The 22,506-nt window shown below is 40.9% G+C and overlaps 1 protein-coding gene across 1 annotated transcript in view; it reads right to left on the bottom strand.

The window, feature by feature from the left end:
• LOC115569879 (NACHT, LRR and PYD domains-containing protein 12-like) overlaps positions 1 to 21,051 on the bottom strand; it is a 52,982-nt gene extending 31,931 nt beyond the window's left edge. The window contains exons 1-8 of the mRNA XM_030398084.1: positions 20,936 to 21,051; positions 20,636 to 20,766; positions 18,802 to 18,915; positions 18,122 to 18,339; positions 16,176 to 17,997; positions 14,435 to 14,608; positions 7,089 to 7,262; positions 6,634 to 6,807 (exon numbers count right to left, since the gene is read on the bottom strand). Of these exons, the coding sequence (XP_030253944.1) occupies positions 6,634 to 6,807; positions 7,089 to 7,262; positions 14,435 to 14,608; positions 16,176 to 17,997; positions 18,122 to 18,339; positions 18,802 to 18,915; positions 20,636 to 20,733 (2,774 nt within the window). The 5' untranslated portion in view covers positions 20,734 to 20,766; positions 20,936 to 21,051. The remainder of the gene's footprint in view (positions 1 to 6,633; positions 6,808 to 7,088; positions 7,263 to 14,434; positions 14,609 to 16,175; positions 17,998 to 18,121; positions 18,340 to 18,801; positions 18,916 to 20,635; positions 20,767 to 20,935) is intronic.
• Between the last annotated feature and the right edge of the window lie 1,455 nt (positions 21,052 to 22,506).

Here is a 22,506-nt window from a genome sequence, read left to right as displayed (position 1 = left end):
GAAGAATTTGTCTATGTAATCTTATGCTTTTCTTTAAATTTTCTTAACATTCTAATGAGCACAAGTTACCTTATTATGCATGCTTAAAACACAAATCTAGATGTGCTGAGTGATGTCATTCACCAAGAGTTAGATTCACATGTGTTACAGTAACAAGAGTGCCTTCAAAAGGTTAATTACAATGTGTGGTTTATTGCTGTACTCATAATCTGTTTGCACCCACAGAATAGGTCAGATGGTGGGCCACATAACAGGGAAGTTACCTCTCCGGAACAGTTAAGGAGAGGAGGTTCCCCCCGTCATGTTGCCAGGTCAGAATAGAGATCTGTCAATGAATATCACAGAGTCATCTGTTTGAGGGCTGGTCCAGAAGATGGCTCAGGGAGAGCTCTCAACTATCCTCTTGATAGTTGAAGCACTTCCCTATGGGTTGATACTCATTATCAGTCTTGTAGGGGGTTGCATTTATATTGTTTGAAACTATATATATTATGTTTTATCTACAATATACTCATACTATTGTGTATATTATTGTGTATTGTTACGATGATAAAATGATTGTACTCCCTGATGTTAAAGTTTGAAGTCTTGGTCCTTTTTTGAAGGACCAAAGGGGGGACTGTAGTGGCAAATATAAACTGGGTCATGATCATGCATATACATTTTATTTGAGAAATACACCTTCTAACAGTGAATATGAGCCTGATGTAAGACCAAGGTCAGATACTCCCTTTATAATAACAGGGCTGGAGTTCGGAGGCAACAGGTGACGCCGCAGCCCACCCAAGGCCAAGATAGAGGCCTGGGTGAGACACTTTGCAGCCATTAGGGAAGATATTAAATAATATTAAGATGATAGTCTCGCGTGATCATGACGAGGGGGGTGGTCCAAGAAGGGGCGTTGGTGACACTGACCCCAGGTATAAAAGGGGGTGATCCGGGGAGATTTCTCAGTTGTTCGGGGATACCTAATGGATTTATAACTTCTCTTGGAATAAACACCTTTTTGACTGAAGACCTGCTGCCTCGCCTCTGATTTGGACTTAGTCTCTGGAGTAAATTTTTGGACTTAGGTTCTGAGCAGTTTCACCTCTGCTCTGAACTTAGGTTCTGAGTGGATTTCTCCTCTGAGTTGGATCTAAAATCTGGGCTGTTTTTCCTTTAATTTGGATTTTAACCTTCAAGTGGATTTACTGGGCCTGATTGTGGAATAATTTGACGGATAAGGATGGTAGTCTCCCACTACACCCCATAAGAATGTTTGAACATTTATTGTTGTTTATTTCAGTTCAGATTGTTCTTCTCTGCAGTTTGATTTTCGCATGAAATTAAAATGAAAATGTCCTTATAAGGACATAAACCAAGCCACTGTCTGAAGCAAGAGAGTATATAAATCAGAAGCACGGACTAAAGTTGGTTCTTCCACTCGCTCCAGCCTTGATTGATTTGTTAGTTACAGTATTGTGATTTTATCAATAAGTATTTTTGATAATGATTGATGGTAATTGAAATAAGTATTGCACTGTATGCTTTGTCCTTGCTAAAGTCTACGCAATAAAACCAACATAATATAGTTAAAGTTAAAGTTGTGCACATTGATTTTATGTCTCTTTGATGGAAGTAAAGTCAGGTGTTAAGTTTAAGGTTACTCTAGTCTACCAAACTGAAACAGTCCCTTATTGTTTACCTAAAGCCCCTAAAATCCAACCCAGCACCAGACCAAGTGCTCAGATCATTTAGAGGAGAGCTGCTGTAACAGGCTGCTGGTCGTATCTGACTGAAGGGCTTCATGTCAGGTTCTGATCCAGAGGAAGCTGGTAGACGTTCAGATTCAGGCAGGTGGAAGCTGGGAGAGTCTCCTCACCACCAGCTTAACAAATCACTGTTTAAATTCCCAGTTTCTAAGCAACCTGTTGTAGGTTCAGAGATCTAACCCCGTCTCTTCTAATGTATATGTGTGTGTATATAACTGTCAGTGATCTTCATCACTGCACTGGCTGCTTCTTCATCATTTAAATTCCCCTTTTATTCTGAAAGTCCTTCCAACAATCAGACTTCAGCAGTCTACAAAATAAAAGCTTTTCAACACATGAACATTACAAAACAAACAGTTTTCCATCTGCAGTGTCTCACATGTCTGTTGTAATCTACATTAATATAGTTTCACACAGCAGCTTTAAGATGAAACATGTAGTGACTCTGCTGCACACCTCTCAGAGCTGACAGCAGAGCTGACAGCACCTCCTCAGAGCTCGGCTCATTAGCTGGGCTTCCTGTTAGCATTTAGCATTTATGACGTCAGCTTCAGGTGAAAGTGGTTAACGTGAGTAGTGTTTGTTGTGAAGCAGGAGTCTCGTCCAGTTACAGGTTTATTTTCCCTCTCAGATGATCTCTGCTCCCTCTGATGTCTAAAGGTCAGTTATCAGGAGAAACAGTCTCTTACTGTTCTGGTTCAGTACTGAAGCCTGGAGGTGGATCCTCTTTGGACCGGTCACTCTTCAGAGACAGTAAGTCTGCAGACTCTTCCTCCACCTCTCTGTCGCTCATGTTCTGGTCTGAAGTCAGTCTGAGAGGTGAAACATTAACAGTGAAGACGAGCTCAGAGCACAAAGAGCAAAGAAACATCTGTTCATCAGTCACCAACAACTCTCTCAGTAACAGTCTCGTGTTTTATTCCTTCAGTCAACATGGAAATAAGTGAATAACAGTAAAGTAATAAAATGCTGTGTGAGCACTCACCCTGCATCAGCTCCCTCTGCTCTGTCCAACAAATGGAGTCTGTGAATCTGTTTTTACTTTCAGTTCATTATTCCCGCCCAGCTCTCACACAACTGGAGCAAATGTGGAACCCGTCCCTTCATCACCGACCACGTTACTACTATTATTTCTAAATATTATATCAGCCCGCAGCAACATAACGTCATAGCAAAGACTATTAAATCACGGAGAGACTCGGTGTACTGTACCTGTCCTCTGTGAGGGGGCGGGGCCAGAGGCCAGCTGCCCGAATCTAACCGGACCGAGACCCCGAGACCCAGAGAGAGATTCACTGATAGTGGAGCGGAACCACAAGGTCCAAAAGACTGAAACCATCCGGCACCCAGTGAAGGAAAAGAAGGAAAGAAGAAGAAGAAACACGTGAAGAAGATGCAGGTACAGTGACGTCACTGTGATGAAGTGAATGAAATCAGTAATTTAATGCAGGCGTTTTCATTATTATTACTTTTATTAATGTTAGTGATGTTGTTTTGTATGTTCCACGCAGGGTTAAAAAGGTTTCAACAATACATGTCATACACATCTTTATTTTTTAAACATTTTAAACATGTTTATCTGTGAATGTGCTCAAATAGTTTTTTAAACACAATCTTTGTGTATGTTTTTAACATCTTTTTCAACACATTTTAACACCTTTGTGTGTTTTAAAACATAGTTTGAATACATTTAAACTGATTTTTGTTAAAAAAAACAAAACATCTTCACTTAAAACAACACAATTTAACAACTGATCTTTTAAACACATGTTCACTCATCCGACGTTATCCCACATTAACGCTGACATAGTGGGCTGAAACTCTGAACATGATCTCCCCATTCCAGTAACTACATTTATCAAATAAAATAATGAATAATCTTGAATAATAAATCTTGCCACCTTATTTTGCTCACCTCTATTTAAGTGGGAACAATGAGTCTGTCCTTGATGCTGTAGGAAGGAATAAACGCAGATCATCCTCTACCAGCAGCCGTGACCGGGACTTACTTTTAATCACTGTCACACAGGTGAGTGGAGGTGAAGGGGATGAACACTTTTACAGCCTTTTTGGTGAGGTGGAAGAACTCAGTCTCCACAGCCAGTGTGCAAGTGACACTTCACTCATCTTCTGTTTCAAGTCCATATTAGAGTTCAGCTCGACAGGGGTCTCCTCCTCCTCTGCAGGGTCAGTCCATCTCGGGGTGTCACTGGGATATAGAACGGATTTCTCACCCACTGATTTGCCAAGGTCTCTTCTCCAGAATAGCCTCCAAACTGAACATAACCCCTTCAGATGTGCCATGACCACCTGTTGTACACAGTCCAGTTGCAGTCCTGTCTTCTCCACAACACCCTCAAAGGTTGGGAACATTTCCCCCGAGCCCAGTTCAACACGAGCGCACCAGAGGTCCAACTTTTTCCTGAATGCAGACTTGATCGTGTGCCAAAAACACATGGCACTCTTTGCCTTGCAGAGAAGTGTTCAGTGTGTTTATTAGTTGGTGGCCTTCAGCACATAAATAGGTAATTTCGCACAAATTCATCTAAAAGCGCCAAATTTGGCGCAGATAATAAACAGAGGGCTCATGAAATTAAAGCTCACTATTAAATAAGTGTTTTTTGTTGATTTGGCTCTGATGCAGCATGTAATCTGCAAAGTAACTAAAGTTGTTGAGTAAATGCACTTAGTTACATCCCTCACTGAGCTACTTAACATCCCACTTTTCTACAGGAAGACATATTTCCTACGGGCACTGCACTAGTTCATGTAACAACAGGGAGAGGAGACCACAATCGTGTTTTGTCTTTTTATTTTGAACAGAAACAAACTTCAGTGACTGATGCTTTGTAGTCGTGCTCACAGTGTCTGCTGGAATCATTTACTTCACTTTCTTATTTCTTAATTCTATATTTCTGTAAGTCTGATTTCCTCAGTGTGTCTCTCTTTGTTTTTTAAGTGTGTGTCCTGCAGACATCTGACAGTCTGTAGACTCTGTTAAACACATAAAGCACAGAATGGATCGTGAGTCTCGTTGTTGTTCTGCAAATAACAGAATCTGTGAAAAGATATAAACACATGAAGAACGGAACTAATACATTTAAACTATAATCAAGCACTAAGCAACAATTAAGAAGTAAGAATGATACACAATCTTACTTTAATAACTCTGCACCTGCAGTCTGGCTGCTGCATACTGATATCAATCTGCAGGATGATTAGAAATACAATGTGGACATCAGCTGCAGTTCTTCATCATACCACAAGGTGGAGCTACAACACAGAGCAATAAACTGATTTTACAGTTAACTTCACAATAGTTTAACAGGCCTGTGTGTGACTTAAAATGCTTTAACAATAATAATAACAAATAATAATAATATGTTTTGTTACTACTAAACAGTACAAGATAAAGATCCAGGTGGAGGTCCAGTGGAGGTCCAGGTGGAGGTCCAGGTCCAGGTGGAGGTCCAGGTGGAGGTCCAGGTGGAGGAGGTGTGTGAGTGTGGAGCAGAAGGAGTGGAGGAGTGTCAGTGTGTCTGCAGAGACTGTGTAGAAGGACAGAGCAGCAGCAGAGCAGTCCAGATACACTGATGATACTCTGTCACATCCAGAGGAACACAGGGATGATGCTGGACTGGACATTGTGTGTGACAGTGGAGCTGATCTCAGAGCAGTTCACACTGCAGCACTGACAGTCATCTCCACTTGTTGTGATTGGTCCGTCAGTCACTGCTGGATGAAGCTCTCCTCTCCACTCCACCTCCCAGTAACACGGCCCAGTCAGAGCCTCTCCACCCACCAGCTGATGGTGCTGCTTCAACCTCTCTGGATCATCAGGACACAGCTGATCCTCTCAACACCTCCACCTTTCTCACCACTCTGACAGAAATCACCACGATTCCCATCTGATGAGAGAAGCAGAGAGACAGCAGAAGTGATAAATGAGTGTTTCCAGAGACTCCCTCCATCAGCTGTCAGTCAGTGATATAAAGACCAGCAGGACTTCAGTCCTGTTCAGACCACAAGTGGAGCGGCTGTGTAGCGTAGCCAGCTTCCTTTCAGCTTCATGTTAACGTGTTGGAGTGAAGCTCACAGACCTGCAGACACTTTGGACATCAAGTCTGTTTACTCTGCAGGTTTCACTGAAGGACACAGTGGAAATAAACTGCTGACAGTCCCTGAACGCATCATTACTGCAGGAACACAGATACTCACAGCTCACTTTAATGATGATTTACTGCTGTTAAAAACCAGAGTCTCACTCACATTTAAACATTTCATCTACTTTGGAAACATTACATGACAAATATGTAAATATGGAGTCTGTTATAAAATATTTGGACAAATCAAATGACACATGGGCAGATATAAATATAATGTTAAAGGTCCTACATTGAACAGTAAAACATCAGCTGTGGTTTCTGGACTTCAGCAGAGGTTCTGGTCTGTATACAGACCACATGGTTACTAAATGTAATGATGGTTCTCTGAAATAAGAGCCTTCAGTCAGACTGATCTGAGAGCTGTGACAAAGATGAACTGATGAGTTCTTCAGTGTTGAAATGAGAGAACAAACACGTTGAGATCAGATTTGATGCTCCGACAGTTTGATGAATGAGGACACTGTCTCTATACATCCTGTGATGCTGTCAGCTGTGATCAGCTTTATTTCCTGTAGACATGAACACAACAACAGTCGTCTTCACATCAACTCAAACACACCATCACAACAAGCTTCTGGCTCGTCTGATTGGCTGACTGTTCTCCTCTCACAGCTTCACTGAGGAAAGCAGGAAATACTGGATCTTTACTTTGATACTGTGTTTAGTACAATACTGCTGAAACCAGCATGAACTGACTCCAACCCTCTACTGACCTCAGAGTCTCCAGTCTGCAGTCTGGACTCTCCTTCAGATCACACAGCAGCTTCACTCCTGAATCCTGCAGCTTGTTGTTATACAGGTGCAGCTCTCTCAGATGGGAGGGGTTGGACTTCAGAGCTGAGGCCAGAGAAGCACAGCTGATCTCTGACAAACTGCAGTCCCACAATCTGAATAAAGAATAAATGATGGAGATAAAAATCACTTTATAATCTAATGTGTGTAAATCAAATGTTAGTTCAGAGGATCTTCTGTTAACAGATTAAATCATAAACATTAATTTACTTTAACAACTAACTGAACATTTTCTACAGTTATTTTAAGAAACAGAAGTCTGAAGACTGAACTTAGATTAAAAAAACATGAAAATATGAACCAAAGGAGATTTATAACTTCATGGATGTAAGTAATGTATGAATGTAAATTAAATATTAATTCAACAATAACTGACTCCAGTTTCTCCAGTCTACAGTTTGGACTCTGTAGAAAATCACAAAGCAGCTTCACTCCTGAATCCTGCAGCTTGTTGTAACTCAGGTCCAGCTCTTTCAGATGGGAGGGGTTGGACTTCAGAGCTGAGGCCAGAGAAGCACAGCTGATCTCTGACAAACTGCAGTCCATCAATCTGAATAAAGAATAAATGATGGAGATAAAAATCACTTTATAATCCAGTCAGATGTGTTCAGGTTTTAAATGTGTAGCTCAACATTACTGTGTCCTCATCAATGAGCTTTTCTCTAAAATGAGTAGAGAGACTTTGTCATTGTGTTATTGTGGATCATCATCAGCCTTCTACAGACATCATCCACATGTCAGCACAACATTCATACAGCTGTTCATGTCAACACAGATTAATAACAAGCTGCTGATCTCAGTCAGGTCTGGATCAATGATCACATCAGACATCATGTTAATTTTGTTCTTTCATTCTTTTCTGTTTCTAATTCATTAAAAATACTGAGACAGATGTTTTCTGTAGAATTCTAAATTGGCTGATATGTAAATTTATCACACGGCTCTTCTTAATGCTGCAGAATGCTCCATTCACTTCAATGAACCTTCCAAACATTAATTATTTTCATATAACTGACCGTTGCTAAGCATATTTGACCGTCGTCAAGGAAAGTGGCCTTTCTGCCTCTGATTCACGTATTTCGTATCACTCCGCGCTCTAAAATCTTTGCTCTGTAAGTAGTCCGGTCACTCATCACCCCAGCGTCTTCGGCTGCTAAGCGACGTCAGCTGATCTGTAGTCTACTTCATATCAGGAAAAACTGCTCCTAGGCCACTAGTATGGATGAGTTTCACATTAACTTTAATATTCTTGGTAAATACGGTGATTTCAACTCTTGGCAAAAGGCTGAGTCGTCGTCACCGGTCAAGAAAAGAAAAAGAGAGGAAAGCAGCGAAGAGGGAGAAGAGAAACGGCGTCGGTTTGGTGAACTATATTTCTCTGCTGAAAAACACTGAACGGTAACAAATAAACTGTAAAAAGACAAACTGTGTCAAGTTTTCTTTAGTGTTGACAAGTGACCGTGTAATAAGCAGGATAATATATAGAACGGAGGTCACTATCAGGAAAATAAGTCCCGACAGGACGAACCGGACGGTTCTGTTCGCAGGGTTGCCAACTCTCCTGATTCACGTAGGAGACTCCTGATTTTTAACCATATCTCCCACAATGCTCCCGGTCCGTAACATCTTCCCTTAATCTCCCTTTTTTACAGTGAAGGAAACAAGTAAGATTGTGGGGGATATTTTTCGCAGTATCTGGCAACCCTGGCCTGCATGCGCGTATGAGGCAGGCCAGGGTTGCCAAACTAATAATAATAAGATGTCACCCGCTGGTGGTTTCTGTCTTCCCGCTCAGTTCAGCGTTCAGACAGAGATGGATAGAGTCAGAGAAAGAGTGACACCTGACACTCCTCCAAAGAAAAGAAAAACTGAAAAAGAAAAAAAGAAATATGCGTCCAGATTTAACACAACATGGACCGAGACCTTCCCCTGGGTCAGAGCCAGCCGGTGGAGAACCCAATATTGTATTTCTGTACACTCTCTTTTTCAGTACTTTTGAGATTTTGAGGAGGGAAGGATGTATGTATTTTTCATTTAATGTGCAATAAATACTGCATATTAAATGCATTGCAGTGTAACTGCCTTATTATTTATTTATTTATTCAATATATGTTAATCCCAAATTAGAATTTTTTTTTTTTCTTAGCCTTTTGGTACTCATTTCAACAATTAAAACTGCTAATTTTTCATTGTCCTCAGTGGTAAACAGAGTCATTTATTGAATATAGAAGAAACAACATTTTCAGAACAAGGTTCCTTCATCAGGTTTAAAATACAAGGCAGGAAATGATGACACTTTATATGCACACCTGGTGAAGAACCTTGTTCCTTGGGCCGAAACACAGATGAAAAAAATCTCCCTATTTTTCACAACCCAATGTTGGCAAGTATGGGTTCGTTCATCTTACATATTATATACACAGTGTACATATATTACAGTATCAGGCAAATACAGTATTTAAGTAAATGCATCACTTTACAAACAGCTGTTCCAGCACTCACTCTCTGCTCACACGTTCAGACTTCATCATCATCATCATCATCAGCAGCAGCTGACTGACTCTGAGCTTCATCCTAAATCATCTTCTAAACTTTACTCAGTAAAGTAAGATGCTCCATTCAGGGTTCGTACACATTTTTCAAGGTCAAATTCAAGCACTTTTCAAATTTGTCCACCTTATTGCTGGGGTAGAATACATATCTACAGGAATATATACACTCATTTTTGTACATTGTATTATGCTCTAAACATCTAAAATCATGTTTCATAACGGCAAAAAAGTTTGGAAATTAAAGGAGAACACAAAGTTTTATCCAAAAAAAGGGAAGCCACTTGGTGTTCTTCAGGAACACTCGCACCGAGACAATGAGAGACTGAGAGCACCCTGTAATTTTCTTTTTTGACATAGATCTTTATGTTTCAGAATGCAGTGTTGGGAGTAACGCGTTACAAAAGTAATGCAATTACTGTAATGCATTACTTTTTGCTGTAACACAGTAATGTAAGGCATTACAAAAACAAAAAAAGGTAATATTTTACTCAGTACAAATCTCAGTAACGCGTGTTATAATGCATATAATGCTAGAGAAATATTGATCGAGGAGAAGATGACTGGAAGGATGTGAAGAACATTATAGTTAAGTGCATTTTGTGTGCAAAACCAAAAGATCTCTCTACCTCGCAAAATAGCACAAGTCATTTAACAAAACATCTAGAGCGGTGTCACACTAACATTAAGCTAGTGACCAAAAGAAAGCAAACTGAGGATGAGAGCGGAGAAAAAAACATTCTCCTGTACTGCGATGCTTAAACCTCAAGAAGCCAGGAGACTGGTGGCAGAGTATGTTGTCAAAGACATGCTGCCACTTTCAACAGTGGATTCTCCATCTTTTAGAAAAATTGTGAGCAAGATCCCCGTCCAGGCGAGCAATGACAAGGTAAGCTATTATTGCCTCAACAGGTTAGTGCTGCTGGGCTACTGACTGTAATATAAATATAGCGACATAATGTCAGTCTGTGTTACATCAGTTTGTATCCAGATAAAACATACAAAAACTTCTGTTAAACACAATAAACATTAGCTAAAGGGCCTTACAATGTAGGCTCCCCCCTGTTTTTGAAAGGTCTGCCCAAACTGAATTTGAGTGTTAACATCGACCATTTTGAGATGTACGACCACTTTCTGCCCCATGAACAGATTTAGGCTACACTGGAAATCAGTGTGTGTGTTTCAAAACATTTCAATACAATGTAGATGCATTCTAAGAATCTGTACTGTCCCTGATATATAGAGGAAGGTGGGACATGTTTATGCATCATGCATGTTTAATCACATCTAGAGGACAGAAGCTTTTAGAAAATGCTTTCCCTTATGTTAATAACGATCAAGGTGTTGACATACACAAAGTTATGACACATACTGATTTTTCAATGTAAATATTCTCATGAAACAGGTAGTGCACCCCAAATGTTTCAATTTTAACACTGCAATTCATGTTCAGTATGGCCAGCCCTTTCAAAAACTGTTGTTTTCAGCGTTAGTGGTTGTGAATGTTGGTGAAAGTAACTTAAAAGTAATGCAATAGTAGTGTAATGCCTTACAATTAGAATACAGTAATATCACAATGTAATAAAGTTACTGAAATGACAGTAACAAGTAATAAATAATGCATTACATGTTTGGAGTAACTTGCCCAACACTGTCAAAATGTGTCACCTATCTGTTACTGACTCTGGCACTTTAGCTCTGATGTTAACCAGTGTGAGTGACTCGTCTGCTGACTGGCTGTGAGCAGCAGGAGAGATGCTCTGTGCAGCATAGAGCGCTGTTCGCTTATTCATCAAAGTTTATTAATATTGAACGTGTCATCAGTCCAAACTGCATCAAATTCCACCTTCTCCTCAGCCATCCTTCTATTGCTACCAGGCTGCATGTGTGACGACACACACACACAGGCCACAGACTGCACACACAGACAGTCAGGCGCTAACTTAACGAGGTCACGTAACGTGATTAATGGTCCGCTAATTATTCCTTAGCTTGTTATGGTTTAGCTAACGTTAGCGGTTAGCATAAACAAAGTGTTAACGTGCAGTGTTGGCCTAAGTTACTCAAAAAGTCTTCACTTACATTTCATGTGACTTTAGAGCGCAGACTCTCCCACTGCACACACCTGCACATCTTTTTTGCAGACTTTGCATGACGCCACTCTTTGATTCGGTCCTCGTCATAACCATAGTTTGTACTTATAATTTTCAAGCCAACGCTCGTTAACACAGCAGCCTCCCAGCATGTTGTCATCTCCTACTGTCGCTCTTCGAAGAGGGGCGGGGCTACACACAGACTGGCAGGTCTCAGAGAGGCTCAGCGGAGCCCAGGAGAAAACATCTCCACATACGGTTCTCTTACTGATTTTATTTCTCCTTGTAATAAGCAAACTATCCAGTCCATCTCAATTTTGTGAAAGACAGAGTTATAATGTCAAAGACTTTCAAGCACTTAAACTAAAATCCAAGCACTTTTTAGGCCTTGAAAATACAACATTGAAATTCAAGCACTTTCACGGATTTCAAGCACCCGTACGAACCCTGATATATACTCATGATTATTTATTTTTTTCACTGTTTATCACAATTATGTACATTGTATTATGCTCTAAACATCTAAAATCATGTTTCATAACGGCCAAAAAGTTTAGAAATTAAAGGAGAACACAAAGTTTTATCCAAAAAAAGGGAAGCCACTTGGCGTTCTTCAGGCACACTCGCACCGAGACAAAGAGAGACCCCGAATCCAAAACGAGCACCCTGTCATTTTCTTTTTTCACATAAATGTTGATGTTTCAGAATGTGTCACCTGTCTGTAAGAAGTCTTGGCTTGCCATCTTATCTTACTTTATTAGAAGTAAGTAATGAAAGGTGGAGAAAAGTGAACATTCCCTTTAACAGACGTCAGCGCCTGGTGTGACGTTACAGAGACAAACTAACAGTCAGTTTCTGACTCTGGCACTTTCAGCTCTGATGTTAACCAGTGTGAGTGACTCGTCTGCTGACAGCCTGTCTGCACTGAGCGCTGTTCGCTTATTTATCAAAGTTAATATTAATATTGAACGTGTCATCAGTCCAAACTGCATCAAATTCCACCTTCTCCTCAGCCATCCTTCTATTGCTACCAGGCTGCATGTGTGCTGACACACAGGCCACAGACTCCTACCATGCCACCAGAAATCACAACTTTGAAGAGGCTCGCCATATCATTCAAAAAGTGCTGCACAGGGAATCATTTATTGTGTTTACCTTTCTTGTTTATTTGTCCTAAACAGCCAACAGTGCGTATCACTGCTTACTTAAATGTTATATTAGTAAATCATCATTTTAAGGGTCTCGGGCATGTAATGTCTACTCATGTTCTTATCCTTCTCACCATCTTCCTTTCTTCCCAGTGTGTGGGACTACTTTATGCATGATTAATTACCGTATTAACCGGAATATAGGACGACCCTGATTATAAGACGACCCCTCTTTTCAAGACTAATCTTCAGAAAAAGACTCTGATAACCAAAATTAGTTTCTCAGTAACAAACTCACATACCCTCCTGTCAGTCTCTTGGAAGCGGCCGCTTAGAGGACCACGATAAGCTTTTCTCTTACTGTTAGCGTTTTCAGACGGTCTTTTTGGACCCGCCATCTTCGGACGTTACACTCCGTAACTCCATATTTCTTGGCTGGCTGACAGTTGTTTGGCGCCTCCGCTGCATTGATCACCATTATCTTAAAATCAGCATCATAGCTCCGCCTCAGATGTCTGTTAACTTGCCACACTTGATCCACTTTGCTCCGTAAAATCACCGCGTCTCTCCATTTTTCATCTCCTGTCACTTCTTCTCCGCTGTGATTGACAGATAACCGCAGCCACAGTGTCAGTGACGTCTCTACAATAAGATGGCGCCCTCTGCTGTTGCGGTCGTGTAGCGACCCAGACAACTATCAGCATGTGTCAACGGTTAGACCCCGATTATAAGACGACCCCACTTTTACACATAATTTTCACCGAAAAAAAACTTGTCCTATATTCGGGTCAATACGGTAATATGGATGAATATCAAAATATGAAGCTCTAACCAAGTTGTGTAAACTACTAGGACAGACACTGGTTAATTATGGAATGATTCAAAATACTTCAACTTCACTTCACAGTAATATAGCTAGCTAATATAAACAAACACCTGATCAATGTGCACTAGCAGCAGGCGAGCCATCTAGCTAGTGCATGTAGAAGTATTAGGGCTAGTGCTAACAAGCAACCAACTTTATCCAGCTAGCTAGCGTCTGTGTAAGAAACTACCCATTCATTTGCATTGTGGAGGAGAGCAGAGAGGGAATGTGGAGTCAGAAATATATTTGTCAAACATTATTTGTTCCACCATTTCAATCATTTCTTTTTGCTGTGAATGTAAAATGTGAAGAATGTGAAGTCTGAAAATACATTTGTTCAATTTTGAATAATTTAGGGTATTTTTATTGGGGGGGACAATTCATGCATGGCTAGCATAGCATAAAGTGTTAACGTGCAGTGTTGGCCTAAGTTACTCAAAAAGTCTTAACTTAGATTTCATGTGACTGGAGAGCGCAGAATCTCCCATTGCACAAATCTGCAAATCTTTTTTGCAGACCTTGCATGACGCCACTCTTGATTCGGTCCTCGTATTAACCATGGTTTGTAATTACCATTTTCAAGCCAACGCTCGTTAAAACAACATCCTGCTGGCATTTTGTCATCATCTCCTGCTGTCGCTCTTCGAAGGGGGCGGGGCTACACACAGACTGGCAGGTCTCAGAGAGGCTCAGTGGAGCCCAGGAGGGAACATCTCCACATCCGGTTCTCTTACTGATTTTATTTCTCCTTGTAATAAGCAAACCATCTTAATTTTGTATCCTCTGTGTGTGTGTGTGTGTGTGTGTGTGTGTGTGTGTGTGTGTGTGTATGTGTGACAGAGACTGGCCTTTATGTATAAATGTCAGTTTCTGTACTAACTCCAACCCAGTTTGAGTTCAGACTGAATTCTGAATCAAATGTTCAGACTGACAAACATTAAAAAGAGCTGCGTGATTTGTGCTCAGATAAACACAGAAAACAAGAGAACTGAAGGAAACTAAAACATCTGTGACAGATTTAAATCAGGTAGATATACAGTGTATAAGAGAAAAAGACATGAACTGACTTCAGAACCTCCAGTTTACAGTTTGGACTCTTGAGTCCAGAACACAGCAGCTTCACTCCTGAATCCTGCAGGTTGTTGTAACTCAGGTCCAGCTCTCTCAGATGGGAGGGGTTGGACCTCAGAGCTGAGGCCACGACTTCACAGTGAATCTCTGAGAGTCCACAACGACTAAATCTGTGATGACAGAGAAAAAACTTCTTCATTAAAATAGACACTGCAAGTTTAATCACAAAGCAAATGAACATGAGTGGCTGTGATCAGCTGGTCAGTTGTTGAGTCTGAGCTGGTCAGTCACTGATCAGCAGGTCTGTGGTTTAAAACTGAGCACCTCCTGTCCACATGTCAAACCCAAACCAGCAACATGATGAACACAAATCTGAGGCTTTAGACAAAAGTGTCCATCAAACAGCTGTAATGTAAAGTGTCATATTCTAACAACCAAGATGCTGTGATTTGTTTGTTTCACTCTATTTAACATGATGTTGGAGCTATTTGGTTGTTTGTTTGTTATTGATGATGTTTGATTAGTATAGTTTTATTTTGATTCAATTTGTGAAATTGTTTTTATTATGAGACATTTGAGGTAAATATCATTGTTGTGTTTAGCTTATTTAGTTTTTTGTTTTAAAGATGCACCAGTGTGTCAGTTCATACAGCACGCCGGCGCTGTGGATCCAAAAGAGCCGTGACGGTACACGACATGATGATGATGTTTCTTTTTCAACACATTTCCCCGGTGTCCTGCTGTTAAACTAAACATGTACCTGCTGTCTGTTTATAATCACATGGATGCTGTTATAATGTGCTGTGGTTGAGATCCAGACCCACCAAACATCCTGAAAAGAGTCAAAGTTAAGTTTTTCCCTTTTAATTACATAATTAAATAATCACCCTCAGTAAACTGGACGCTGTCTGACTCTCACTCGCAGGGAGGGAGGCTGTTTTCTGGGGAAAGTTCACTGAAGTCTCTGTCTGGAGGGCTGACCGTCATCATGATTTACAGTAAAAATCACAGACGCTGGCTCACCTCTGTGGTTCTGATTCTACCTCCGGAGGCGGATCAGAGCCGCAGTGAAACTGTCACACAGACGGTGATGCAGAGAATCGCTGCATGATTCCTGCACTGACAGGGCCGTGTGAATGAGGCTAGTGTGACTGTACACAGCAACTTGTAGTTCACATCTGTTTTTACATTTTCACTAACTATGTGTTAAAGTGCAATATATCACAATATGCATCGTATCACAATGTATCGTGACACATATTGAATCAAGTCCTTGCTGATACTGAGCTGTAATTATAATTGTATCAGTGACAGTTTGTGTAAAGTGGAGTTCAGGTGTGTAACAGCTTCACTTCTTCTCTGAGCTCGGTGATGATAAAATCCTCCACTGAACTGAACCGTTAAAGACGCATTAAAAAAAGAAACAGTGCACAAAATGTGGATTAAAATCTCGACTGTGGAGACATTTCTGAAGCCTCCATCACCCAAAGAAAGACAGTGAGAAGATGACAGAAGTTACTAGTGTTCACTAGTTTCATAGATAGAAACACAACAATGATTTTTATAGACATTTCTAAATGAACATGTTTAATTGTTTGATAAAGAAACAGGTTAAATACTAATTTAAGGAAAACTTTTCCAATATGGAGGTTTTATATGGTACATGTGTCTTGAGGGAGGATCTCTACTCTAACACTGATGTTGTTTTACAGTCTTGATAATCACATCTGGACTTACCCAGCCTTCCTGCAGTTCCTCACAGCTGGAATCAGTCTCTGTTGTCCCTCCTTTGACGCGTTGTACTTCTCTGTGCCCAACTCATCCAGAACCTCCTCTGACATCTGCAGCATGTAGGCCAGAGCTGAGCAGTGGATCTCAGAGAGTTTCTTCTCTGATCTGTTCTTTGACTTCAGGAACTCTTGAATCTCCTGATGGACTGAGTGGTCGTTCATCTCCATCAGACAGTGGAAGATGTTGATGCTTCTGTCAGGAGAGATATTTTTCTTCCTTTTCTTCTTCAGGTTGTTGATGGCTCTCTGGATGAGTTCTGGACTGTTGTCTGTCTGACCCAGCAGACCTGCTAAGAGTCTCTGGTTGGACTCCAGAGAGAGGCCATGAAGGAAGCGAACAAACAGGTCCAGGTGGCCATTTTTACTTTCAAGGGATTTCATTATTGCTCCCATCAGAAACACATCAAGTGTTGAATCAACATGTTTCTTTCCCAGAAAAGCCTTAATTACCTTTGTGTTCCTGTTGGTGTGACAGTGGAACATGTAGACTGCAGCCAGAAACTCCTGAACGCTCAGATGAACAAAGCAGTAGACTGTTTTCTGGAAGATCACACTCTCTCTTCTGAAGATCTCTGTACAAACTCCTGAGTACACCGAGGCCTCTGTGACATTAAGACCACAGCGCTCCAGGTCTTCTTGGTAGAACATAATGTTTCCTGTCTCAAGATGTTCAAACGCCAGCCTCCCCAGCTTCAGAAGAACTTCCCTGTCAGCCTCCGTCAGCTCCTGTGGACTCGTCTCACGTCCCTCATGGTACTTCTGCTTCTTCCTCTTTGTCTGAACCAGCAGGAAGTGTGAGTACATGTCAGTCAGGGTCTTGGGCAGCTCTCCTCTCTGGTCTGTAGTCAACATGTGGTCCAGAACTGTAGCAGTGATCCAGCAGAAGACTGGGATCAGACACATGATGTGGAGGCTCCTGGAGGTCTTGATGTGTGAGATGATTCTGCTGGACAGATCTTCATCACTGAACCTCCTCCTGAAGTACTCCTCCTTCTGGACGTCAGTGAAGCCTCGTACTTCTGTTACCCTGTCCACACATGAAGGAGGGATCTGATTGGCTGCTGCAGGTCGGGAAGTGATCCAGACGAGAGCCAAGGGAAGCAGCTTCCCCTGGATGAGGTTTGTCAGCAGCGCGCTGACTGATGACTTCTGTGTGACATCAGACACGACCTCATGGTTGTTGAAATCCAGTGAAAGTCTGCTTTCATCCAGGCCGTCAAAGATGAAGAGAAGTTTACAGACAGCGAGCTTCTCTGCTGTCACCTTCTGTAATGTTGGATGGAAAACATGGAGCAGCCTGAGAAGACTGTACTGCTCATCTCTGATCAGGTTCAGCTCCCTGAACGACAGCAGAACCAGCAGACTGACATCTTGGTTTTCGGAGCCCTCTGCCCAGTCCAGAGTGAACTTCTGCACCGAGAAGGTTTTTCCAACTCCAGCGACGCCGTTGGTCAGAACCACTCTGATGCGTCTCTGTTGGTCAGGTGAGGCTTTAAAGATGTCGCAGCACCTGATTGGAGTGTCATGGAGGGTCTCCATCTTGGAAGCTGTCTCTAGCTGTCTCACCTCATGTTGGGTATTAACCTCTTCACTCTGTCCCTCTGTGATGTAGAGCTCAGTGTAGATCCTGTTGAGGAGGGTTCCACTTCCTGTTTCATCACTTCCTGTTCCATCACTTCCTGTTCCATCACTTCCTTCAGTCACACGTTCACATCTCATCCTCAGACTGATCTTATGTTCATCTAAAGCCTCCTGCAGAACAACATTCACTAAAGAAAAAGGGAGAAAAGTGTGAGACAAAACAAAACACAACGACAATCTACATATAGAGCCTATCAACCCTCTGTTATTTGTAGTTACATGTAGCAGGTGATATTTTTTTGATAGTCTTACATTGTACACTGCTGGTCTGACCGGCTGGTCTTGACCTGGATCTTTGTCCACACTGGGGACAGGAGGAGTGTTCTGATGAAGCAGACTGGTCCCAGTATGAGGTGATGCAGCGTCTGCAGAACCAGTGTCCACAGCTGGTAGAGACTGGATCCTTCAGGACGTCCTGACACAAAGAACAGCAGGACGGCTGCTCCTCCACAGAAACATGCCTCCTCTTCCTGTCAAGACATCTTTTATTTTTAACTAATATGATTTGTTGGTTGTTGATAAAAGGTACAAAACTAACAATACTCTCTTGAAGTGTAAATTCTCTGATGGAAGTTCTCATTTTGTTTGCTGCAGAAATAAAATAAGATCCATTTCAGTTTGAAACATGATCTGAGCTGATAGTTCTGCATCCAAAATGTGATGGAAGATTGTGACTCATTTTTTTTTGTGTCTTAGCAACTACATTCTTGTTGACATTTTAATAGATTAATACAAAATAAACGTTGGCAGAAGCAGCTGAAGTTTGTTTCAGTTCTCTTCAGAGGAAAACGACACAATGACTTCTTTGTGTCACTAGTTTTACTTATTAACTACATAATAGTACAATTTTTAATAGATTAGAACACAAAATAAGCGTTGATAGAAGCAGCTAAATATGAATCATATACATATATTAGTATCAGTTCTCTTACTGTGTGTGTGAAGGTCCATTACTGAAGTAGACAGGAAGACCTTTGGACCGGTCACTCCTCAGAGACAGACAGCTGGATACTGGAGACTCTGCTCTCTGTCTGTAGAACTGAACTCTGCAACAACATGTTTTTATTAATATCTCATGAATCTTTGATAAATTCTCTGAAGACAAAGTCATTCAGGAAGTTCTAAATACACAAACTGCTGCTGCTGTTGATAATTAGGAGGTTTCAAAGTTTGTTTCAGTTCTCTTCAGAGGAAGACGACACAAATGACTTCTTTGTGTCACAAGTTTTGATTAGTAACTTAATTTGAGTAGAAAATAAAATTAAAATAAACAGAATAAACGTTGGCAGCAGCAGCTGAGCTTAGTCATGAATATTAGGAGCGTTGTGAGAAGACACGAACACAGGACGCTTTAAACCTGCACAGGGACGTATGTCGGTGGTGACAGGAGACAGTTTCCTCGTCTTTATAAAGGAACAATGCACACTGGATGATTGGAGAGGACATCGGGGTATTTTCTCATGATCTTAGGATAGTGTGTAAAGTATTGACCACACCTGAAATAGTTTACTGTCAATGTACAGACGCAGGTCCAGATATCTGCCAGGAGGTGGCACTGTCCACGTCTGATGACTTGGATTATTTCAGGGCATTTAAAGATACTGAACACATTTTTCAGTCTGGATTGTTTAAAGGCACCTGAGTATTTTAGACTAACTGGTTCTTAACAGGGCTGAAAAATACAACATACATTAGAGGGTGAAGTTATTTTTTACTTTTCAAAATACTCTGACTCGAAAAACAGAAAAGTCATAGTTGGAAAAAAACAAAACACAACAAAGATGAACAAATGAAGGTTCATAAATTAAACCTCATATATTAAAAGCATATTGGATCAGATTAAGACAGGAAACCTGACATCCAGACCAGAACATCTGGGCTGTCAGTGCACATTTAGTAAAGGTCTATTTGAGGATGTTGATTAAATGTTAACATTTAGACCATATTTCACCAGAATTTGCAATCCTGGCTTTCAAATGAGAAATCTGTCCCACTGTGAAGGATAAAAGGTAAATTTAAGGCACAAAATAAAGAAGTATAAAGAAAGTCACTGCACCGGTGCGCCTCGTACCTCAAACCTTCACTTGTTGCCTTTTTCTCTACAACTACGAGTGTCGTTGTTCACAGTGTTTGCTCATGCGCGCTACAGCAGTCAGCGCAATCGTGTTGTTTGACATTAACGTATAAACTACTCGCGTTACGGGTTCCGGGAAAGGTCTTGTTGTCACTCATCAATGTAACGTCTCAGCCTGAACAAATGATCACAACGAGTTACACAATTTAATTGTGTTATGTGACACATTCATGTTGTAACTGCATCTTCAATCAACATTGAAATAACGGCTGCTGGTCACTGGCTCAAAGTTTCTGCTATTGATTAGTCAGACTGGCTACGGTGGCTAGGCTAATGTTAGCCATGTTAGCTAAAGCTAGCTCTGTCGTTAACTTTGAGTAGTTTATAAGCAGAAATGTAGCAATATTACTTTACTATCATGTCACAAGCATCCCACGTGTCCTATTATTAGGAGTTTAAAGTTTGTATTAGTCCTTTAGATTAGATTACTGATTACATTAGAAGGTGACTGACAGCTGTCACAGGTAAGAAGAGGAAGATGAGACTAATTATTTTAGTTTCACAGACAGTTTGTTAGATTTAGGCAGCAAATACATCTCAGTAAATAATGTCACATAAAACACACAATCAACCAGTGAAACAGAAAAGACTGAAAATGAGTCAGATAAATAAGTTAGTATCAGTTCTCTTACTGTGTGTCTGAGGGTTCTGGTTCTGTACTGAAGAGTGGAGGTTCATGTTTGGACCGGTCACTCTTCAGAGACAGACAGCTGGACACTGGAGACTCCATTTTGTTCTCTGTTTCCTCCACACGACCACATGTCTGAGAAACAGGAAGTAGCTCACAATCTCCGGTTCTCCCTTCACCCCCACAGCAGCAGTGTACAGTATAATATATGGAGGCAGATCTCCACTTGGTCAGCTCTCTTTAAATCTGAACATTCACTCACAGACTTTGGCAGTGAAATAAAAAAGGTTAGATGAAGACTCACCCTGCATCAGCTTTAGATTCCTCCCTCGTCTGTCGCCTCAAACTTCAGACAACTGACTGAACACTTTCACTTTCACTGGATCACATGATCTTAGCTCCTCCTCCTCTCTCCACCTACTGCTGTCTGTGTGTGTGTGTGTGTGTGTGTGTGTGTGTGTGTCCTTTCTTGACTTAAATAGTTTTAATTAAGATGAGTTTTGATGTTTTGTTTAAGTGACAACTAAAGTGTTTTAAAATAGATTAAAATGAAGACGTTATTTTTCAGACTGATGACGAACACACACACAGCTGAACATCAGCTCCTTCATGCTCCACTGCAGCTCTGACCAACACAGTAAAGCACTAATGTAACAGCATATGAATGAGAGCCAGACTCATATACTTCTGTTGAAAACTACCTCAGGACACTTAGAAGAACTATTAGAGGACCTAAACAAGCATCTTCATCATTTTATCTACCAAAGTAATATTATGATTATTAACAAGACTTCTAATGACGGAATAAAGAGCCACAGCTTCACTTTAAACTGCATGTGTGAAGTTAAAGTCAAGTCCGATTTAAAAACACTTCAAACGTTCTGTGACTTTTCCTCTAAATAAGGATTAAAAGGCTCTGAACGTCTCAGGTGCAGCCTCAGTGTTACAGGATGGAACAACATGGCCGCCTGAATCTGCTCACAGAACACTTCTGTTTATTTTCTGTGTGAAGATTTGATAAGAAGCAGAATCAGAACCGATCCAATAGAACCAGACTGTAACGTGGAGCTTCTGACATAAAACGTGTTGGAACACTCAAGTATTAATATCAAGTATCAACAACACGAGCGTCCTTTGAAGTTCTGTCTTTATTCTCTGATTTCTATTGTTGCATTTTTCTTCTTTCTTCCTTTTGTCTGTTTTATCACTTTAATGTCTTTAAATTGTGATGACTCATGTTGTCTTTGTGTTGTTCTGTTCTTTCTTGTTTTAACTTCCTCGTGTTTGGTTTCCTGCTTTTGCTCGACTGTCAAAGCTTCATCACTAAAGTTTGTTACTATAATTATTATTACTGCATTAAAATATTATTCAGTGAGCCAACAACAGGTTAGAAGTGACTGACATGAAGCCCTCAGGATGTTTCGTGTCAGTGTTGTCATGTTGGTCATCAGTGAGACTTTAATGTCGTCTGTTGAAGGTGGACGTCAGTTTAACTGCTTCTTAATTCTGGAGGCTCGTTAACCTGTCACATGTTTATATCTAACACACTAATCTGACACTGCAGCTGTTAAACACATGAATGTGTTAGAAGAAGAACAAGTCCAGCACCTGACCCCAGATCAGAACTGGTGGGTTCTTAACACAGTGAGCTGGAGCTGGACCGAGTCTCCGTGAAGCCTCACAGCCAGAACCGAACCAGCAGAAGGTTTCTCCTGGTCTGCTCCTGGTTCTGATGTTCTCACAGCAGCGTAAAGAAAGACAGAAGCACGGACAGCATTTGATTCACACACCTTTCCTTAATATAATCTTTATTGCTTTTTCTTATTGGGTTGAATACAGAACAGGTTTACATCTCTTGACTTTGTGAAACACTGT

Source organism: Sparus aurata, chromosome 19 (assembly GCF_900880675.1).
Source record: "Sparus aurata chromosome 19, fSpaAur1.1, whole genome shotgun sequence".
Classification (NCBI taxonomy): Eukaryota; Metazoa; Chordata; class Actinopteri; order Spariformes; family Sparidae; genus Sparus; species Sparus aurata.
This window is presented reverse-complemented; position numbering and strand designations above follow the sequence as displayed.